This window comes from Octopus bimaculoides, chromosome 9 (genome assembly GCF_001194135.2).
Source record: "Octopus bimaculoides isolate UCB-OBI-ISO-001 chromosome 9, ASM119413v2, whole genome shotgun sequence".
NCBI lineage: Eukaryota > Metazoa > Mollusca > Cephalopoda > Octopoda > Octopodidae > Octopus > Octopus bimaculoides.
The window spans coordinates 74,778,999-74,786,053 of NC_068989.1; the positions used below are offsets into that span (position 1 = coordinate 74,778,999).

At 36.2% G+C, this 7,055-nt stretch overlaps 1 protein-coding gene across 4 annotated transcripts in view; it reads left to right on the top strand.

Moving 5' to 3' along the window:
- The window catches only part of LOC106872517 (G-protein coupled receptor Mth2), a 35,126-nt gene extending 28,714 nt beyond the window's left edge, over positions 1 to 6,412 (top strand). For 3 of the 4 annotated variants that reach the window (XM_052970785.1, XM_052970786.1, XM_052970784.1), the window contains one exon: positions 2,983 to 6,412. In XM_052970785.1, the coding sequence (XP_052826745.1) occupies positions 3,132 to 5,186 (2,055 nt within the window). In that variant the 5' untranslated portion in view covers positions 2,983 to 3,131 and the 3' untranslated portion in view covers positions 5,187 to 6,412. The remainder of the gene's footprint in view (positions 1 to 2,982) is intronic. The other variant, XM_052970787.1, reaches the window with a different exon arrangement.
- The last annotated feature ends 643 nt before the right edge of the window (positions 6,413 to 7,055 follow it).

The window sequence follows — 7,055 nt, forward strand, 5'->3', positions numbered from 1 at the left end:
ATAAAGGGGGTTGTATGATAGTGTATAGAGGAATATATTATTTAAAAGAGTTCAAACTCTGTCTGTTTTTTATGTTTTATTTATATTCTTATAAAATTAATGTGTGATATAGAATATGGAATATATACTATAAATAGTAAAATGAAATGAAGTATTGAATGTCTTATTGAATATATGAAATATTGAGTATTAAATATATATAGGGGCTAGTATTTTTCCTGCTTCATAGCATTCATCAAGGTCCCGTCTGACAGATGTACTGTAGTTGACTGGCTGTCCTATTGCCTTTTATACACATTCCTTTGGACAGTAGCAGTATGTGTTTGGCTATTTTTAGAGATGATGCCAAACCATTTTTCAATGTTTATTTTTAGAAATGATGACATTTGAGAGATTTTTTTGTGTTTTAGTTATAGGGATAAGATTTTTAAACCCTAAGTAAGATAAATTTAATCATTGTTTGTCAAGAGTGGGTTTGAATTTCTTAATAAAGTCCTTTTCTTTGCGTTTTCTCTCAATTTTATTCAGGTTGTAAAGCTTATGGAATGGAAATATCATAAAAGTTTTCGACCACATGTTGCCAGATGGTTACTCAGTGGTATTTGGCGGACCTCTGGTTTTTTTTATCTGTTGTCGATGCACACGTGAGCGTTCCGATAGCGCATTACCTGTCTGACCAACGTACAGTTCTTCACAATTTGGGCATTTGATGCAGTAGCTTAGATTTCTACTTTTGCAGTTCATGTTCGCATTGGTGAATATTTTCCCTGTTTTTGTGTTCATATATGGGCCGGTATGAATTGATTGGTATGTACCGCATCGGCTATCATTGCATTTGGACACAGTGAATGTTTGATTTTTGTTGCTGAGGTCAAACCTTGCCTTTGTTGATAGCTTTTTCAAGTTTTTAGGTTGTCTCTTACTGAGACGTTTCATGCCACAGAAAATATTCAAATATAAATTAGAAGCAGCTCGAGATATATAAACAAACTCGAACACACATACAGAAGACGTGTGTATTGTTAGTTCGTGGGCCGGTGCGTTTTAGGCGTAAGAGGATATATTTTCAATGCGCCTGGTATTAAAAATACCTGGAAGTAAATCATAAGCAAGGAAGACAACTCACATCAGGTCCCTTTTCGGAACGACAGACATCGATGTTTCGTCATTATTGTGACTTTTCAGTGCCTCGTACCGAACAAGGCCTGTATAGATAGCTGTTGGGTGAGCAATACACTTCCCAACTACATGGTTACAGGTTAATCCCATTGTGTGGTCCCTTGGATAAGTGGATAAGTGTTCGCTACTGTATCCCCAGTGTGACCAAAGCCTTTTGAATGGATTTGATACGAAGAAACTGAAAGAAATTTGTAAAGTATTTATATACATAAGTGTGTGTGTGTGTGTGTGTGTGAAAGTTATGTCTATGTGTGAGTGCATGCGCGTGACTGTGTCTGTGTGAGTGTGTGCGTGTGCGCGTGTGTGCGTGTGCGCGTGTGTGCGTGCGCGCGTGTGCGCGTGCGTGCGCCTGCATGCTTGCTTGAGCTTGTCACCCTCACTGCCTAGCAGCCATTATTAATTTGTTTACATCACCGTAACCAAGCCGTTGGTCAACACAAACCGGTAAAATAAGTGCCAGTCTTTAAAAACATAACTGCATCATACTGCATCATCTTAGAAGCAAGATCTCAATGAATGGCAATCAATTGAATATCTGCTCCATTCAGAGACACTTTGATTTCGGAGTCATAATATTTCCCATGTTTGTCAGGTGAAATAATCGTCAGAGATGTTTTGTTCAGCACAGAAACTGCAGGAGTATCAGAAGAAGTCGTAAGCTCTTCCGATAACGATGACTAAAGTTGTTGCAATGATGCTGGCCCTTCTCTATCTTCAGCAAGTGTCTCCGCGTTAGCCTTTCAGCCTATACTTTGCCTATACTTTGCCTGAGCGGCATAAGGGTAACATCTGAAGTCTCTAGACAACCACAACCATCTTAAATTAATTTAAGATTCTAAGGCTAGTCATTGGCGTCTTTCTTCAGATCTTTATGTTTCAAACCAATCTCCGTTTAGGAGCCAAGATCTTACTCACAAAACTGACTGCCAATTTCAAAAGGCAATGCGGCCTCTTACCATCTTTGACAAGATCCTCGTCAACTAAGACCTGATATTTAGTGTTATTCAGTTCATTAGAATTATCAAATCTGTCAGGTTAGCACGATTATCTGTTGAGCACTCTTGAACAGTAAAATGTCTGGTCGGAGAAATGCACTCGTGAACTGCAAGATGTCTGATCGGAGCCATTTTACTGCGCCATCTTCGAAAAAGACACATCTACGCATCAAATTCACTTGCATCTCCAGTCAAGAGCTTCTTGTAAGATAGGAATCAAGTCTCCCACATTGGATAATGTTGTCTTATAATCATTATACATGAGTAACACACGCAATGCTATTTTACTAGTATTTTCAGTCATTTTTGAGAATCTTGTTTTAGAAATAATACATTAGAATACTCCACAGTAAATGGTTTGCTTCATTATTATGGTGAGTTAAACCTCCTTGTGATAAAGAACATAATGTTCTTTTATCAAAGAAAATCCATACTGGTAGTGGAAAGGAATTCGTTAAATTTTTCAGGTTGTTGTGCTAATAATTCTACTGTTTTGTATCCCAACGTTATACATTAAGAAATATAATGCTTAGTCTTCACGATTTCATTTTCGGTTTATATATATATATCTATGAGAATGAATTATAAATAAGTAATGATTCAGAGTAAATAACCTTGTAGAAATATAGTTAAGATGGTATTTGTCATACGAAGATCAATATATATCAAAGTCTGCTTTATACACACACCTGATGTGAAGGCTATTCGCATAGAACATTTGATTAGTCTATTCACATGAATACTTAAAACATAACCTTGTGTAATTTCATACTCTAGCAGAGTACATACTTTTTTCCTTTATCTGCAGGTATACACTTTGTCCTCCAATTCTTCAAGATTTCAATAAATTCTGCATTGTTTTCTACAGAGTTTCGAAGCGTAATATTTAACCTTAATTTACTTAATCATGAACTTCAGTATTTCCTACGGAACAATCTATCAAAGAGAAGTTAGAATATGATTACTTCAAAACATAGTCTTGTATTTCATCAAGACATAATGGAAATATTTGTGACAAACTTTTTAATATACATCTTACTGATAAACCACACAGTTCAAACATCAACTATAAACAGAACAGAACCCTTCAATTGTCCACCAGTTTTGTGTTCTGAAAGCCCCTGGACAGACCGCTGTTCATGTCAGCAAGACTGCTATTTATACGATGAATGTTGTTCCGACCGTCTTAATCACACAAATTCTGACCTCGAGCCTCCATATCCCTCAATGTCTTATAGCTGTAACAATATTAATGGAAGAAATTACTATCAATTTCACCGCTGTCCAACTAACTATGATATAACGGAACATGTGAACAACTGTGAAAATCCTAACTCAGACGAACAGCTACATCATGTACCTGCTTTTGGTAAAACAAGTAAAAAACTCTATAGAAATTTATATTGTGCTCTCTGTCACGGAGAACAATATATTTTGTGGAAGATTTCTTACCAATGTTTCTTTAAGGATGATAATCCAAATGTCACTGTTGATAACTTTTTATATATTTTCAATAAAAAAAATTGTGAGATATACAAACAAGTACCTTCTGAAGAATTTTACCAATATTTGTATAGATGCACTCCTTTTGTTTCAGTGTGTGCGCTACATAATACCAATAAAACATTAGAACATCTATGTGAGCACAAGCCAATGAGAGTTGTCAACGCAAATAATACAGCCTTTAGAAATATTTACTGTGCACTTTGTAATGGTATTGATGCTGACGATATCCAGTGCCACATACATGAAACGAACATTTTTTCATATTCAAGCAAAGTGTTTTCTCTAACGGCAGTTTTTAATTTCCATACCAATTCTATAGAAATACAAAATATGGAGACAAACAAAGGAAATACTGTTCTGCAACTACCCTCCTGTCCGAAGCATGCAGTCTACGATATGAATACAAAGCAATGTCGACAAGTTATCTACCACCCGCAACTAAACTGTACAACAACAAGTCTAAATGAATCTGAGTATTATATCACTAGTGATGGTCGTCTCTACTTAAATAATACCCAACGTTTACTGAACCAATCAGAATTCAGTTTCGATGAAGATGGTACAATAATTATTTGTGTAAAAAATGTTACCACAGTGTTACCAAAATATTCTGAGGCTGAAACTTATATCACGTTAGTGGGGCTTATATTTTCTATCCCTGCTCTAGCAATCACTATTATAATCTATCTCTGCATACCTGATCTCCATACCTTACCAGGTAAATTACTCATTAGTCTTTTATCAGCATTGTTTGTAGCTGAGCTTCTCTTTCTTATTTCATCACAAGTCACTACATCTACAATTCTGTGTACATCTTTGGCTATTGTGATACATTATTCTTTTCTAGCGAGTTTCTTCTGGATGAATGTTTTATCTTTCGATGCCTGGTACACATTCTCAGGACTTACCCAACTTCGAATTAAAAGAAACGGTACCAAGAGACTTGTATTTTATTCCTTGTATGCTTGGATCTGTCCACTTGTCATAGTAACAATATCACTGATATTTGAGTACACACCTGGAAATCATGGACTTTCTCCAGAATATGGAAATGGCATTTGCTGGATTACAAACGGAAAAAGTCTGCTATGGTTATTTGCATTCCCTGTTATGCTCATTTTATGTCTTAACACAACAGCATTTATCCTCACTACCAGAGGGCTATATGTGGCTAGCAAACTTTCTGCGAAATATTTATCAGAACATAATAAATTGGAGTTCATTGTTTGCATAAAACTGTTTTTTATTATGGGACTTACGTGGACATTTGCATTCCTGTATACCTTTACAAAAATTGAAGAATTTTCTCTAATATTTTGTATTTTAAATTCTTTTATTGGATTATTTATTTGTCTATCATTTCTCTTCACAAAGATCGTCTGCCGCAATATACTTAAAAAATTTCGTCATATTTCAAAATGGCTTCCGCAAGAATCGAGTGAGATGTCTTCAACATCTCAGAGAACTTTATCTACACAAATACCAACAAAAGTTACGTTTGAATAGTACAACTTGTTCGGTGAACGAAACGAATTTTATAGTTTTTCATACAAAGGCAAACAATATTTTCGGCTTTCATAATGGGACAATATTCTGACTAAATGTTCATTAATAACAATATTTCATGATATAAACGTATTGTGTGTATTATGTTGGCAACTAAGTTCCTGCCGCTTTTTTTTTTAATTTAAAATGTTTAAAAGGTTTAATAAGAAATAACAACTAATTAATCTATAATGTATTTACTCTTGTTGTTTACAACTTCTTCCCAACGTTCAACAAGATTTTCTATACCTCGTTGGTAGAAATCACCCGATTTCGACTCGAAAAATTGATTCAACGAAGCTCTCAATTCTGCATCAGCATTGAACGAAACTCTGCGCATAGCATTTGAAAGAGATCGAAAGTGGTGGAAATCCATTGGTGCCAAATCAGGAGAGTACGGCGGCTATGGCAGCACTTCCCAGCCATGCGTTTGAATGGCTTCCTTGGTCATACTGGCGATATGAGGGCGGCCGTTGTGCAAAGGAAGAACTCCATGCTGCCGATTAGGTCTTTTCTCTTGAAAAGCCATGTTCAGTCGCTCCATCTGTTGAATATAGAGCTCTACGTTGACCGTTTGGTTCCGTTCAAGCAATTCGTAATGGATAATCCCTTCCCAGGCCCACCATACGCACAACATCGTTTTACGCGGATGAAGATCTTGTTTCACGCGCGGTGTCGCTTGTTTACCGGGGCTAAACCATTTCTTACGCTGCTTCATATTGATGTACAGGCACCATTTTTCGTCGCCAGTAACGATTCTGTAAAGAAATCGTTGCTTGTGACCATGAGTTGAGCGGTGACGAGCAAGCAAACCAGCGAAGATCGTGGCTCGTTGATTTTTGTTGTTGTCACTTAAAGCATGCGGAACCCATGCTCCATACTTCTGAACCTTTCCCATCGAGTGAAGATGCTTCTCTATAGCAGTGTCGGAGCATTCCATTTTCTCTGACAGTTCTCTTGTTGTTTGATGAGAATTTTCGTGCAAAAGTTTGTTTAATCGCTCTTCATCCAACTCAACTGGACGGCCAGAACGAGGTGTGTCTTTGAGGTCAAAATTTCCATTTTTTAACAATCGCGAGCGGTTCTTCCAGCTAGCTATGGTACCCGCTCCATACACAGCATAAATGTCGCGAACAGCTTTTGCGGCCTTAGAACCTTCATTAAAAGCAAAAAAAAGGTGTCGAAAATGCTCGGTTTTCTTAAGTTGACATTACATGTCAATGATCTGAAAATAAACAAAAATTAACTAAAATTAACTTTAAAAAAAAAATAGATTCCAAAATGATTCAAAAATAGAATTCTCGAAAAAAAAACAAATTCCAAGATTTAAAAACGCAATAAATTTCAAAATTTAAAAAAGCAGCGGGAAATTAGTTGCCAACCTAATAGAAGGTAATGAGTCAAGATGTATATATGTATGTATGTATGTATATGTATCAAAGGTATGTACAAATACATATATTGGCATGTATATTTATCCATATTATATATATGTATATATATATATATATATGGGAGATTATACAAAAAATAACAACAGACGAGGACAGGTGGTGTAAATAACAAAAGTATATATTAGTATGACGCTCGGGAATACGGAAAGTCTTTGACGTTTCGAGCTACGCTCTTCAACAGAAAGAATACGGAGACAAGGAGAAAAACACGGAGAAAAAAAATTGAATAGTGTTCAGTCAACGGTCAATCATAATAATGGCCGATCATAACAATGGCTGACTGACCGGAAGTTAGAAATTCTTATTTCAGGAGAGCTAAGAAAGGGGGAGGTAACGAACGGTGATCGGGAACGAGGGGCTGTGTGTGGGAGGTAGA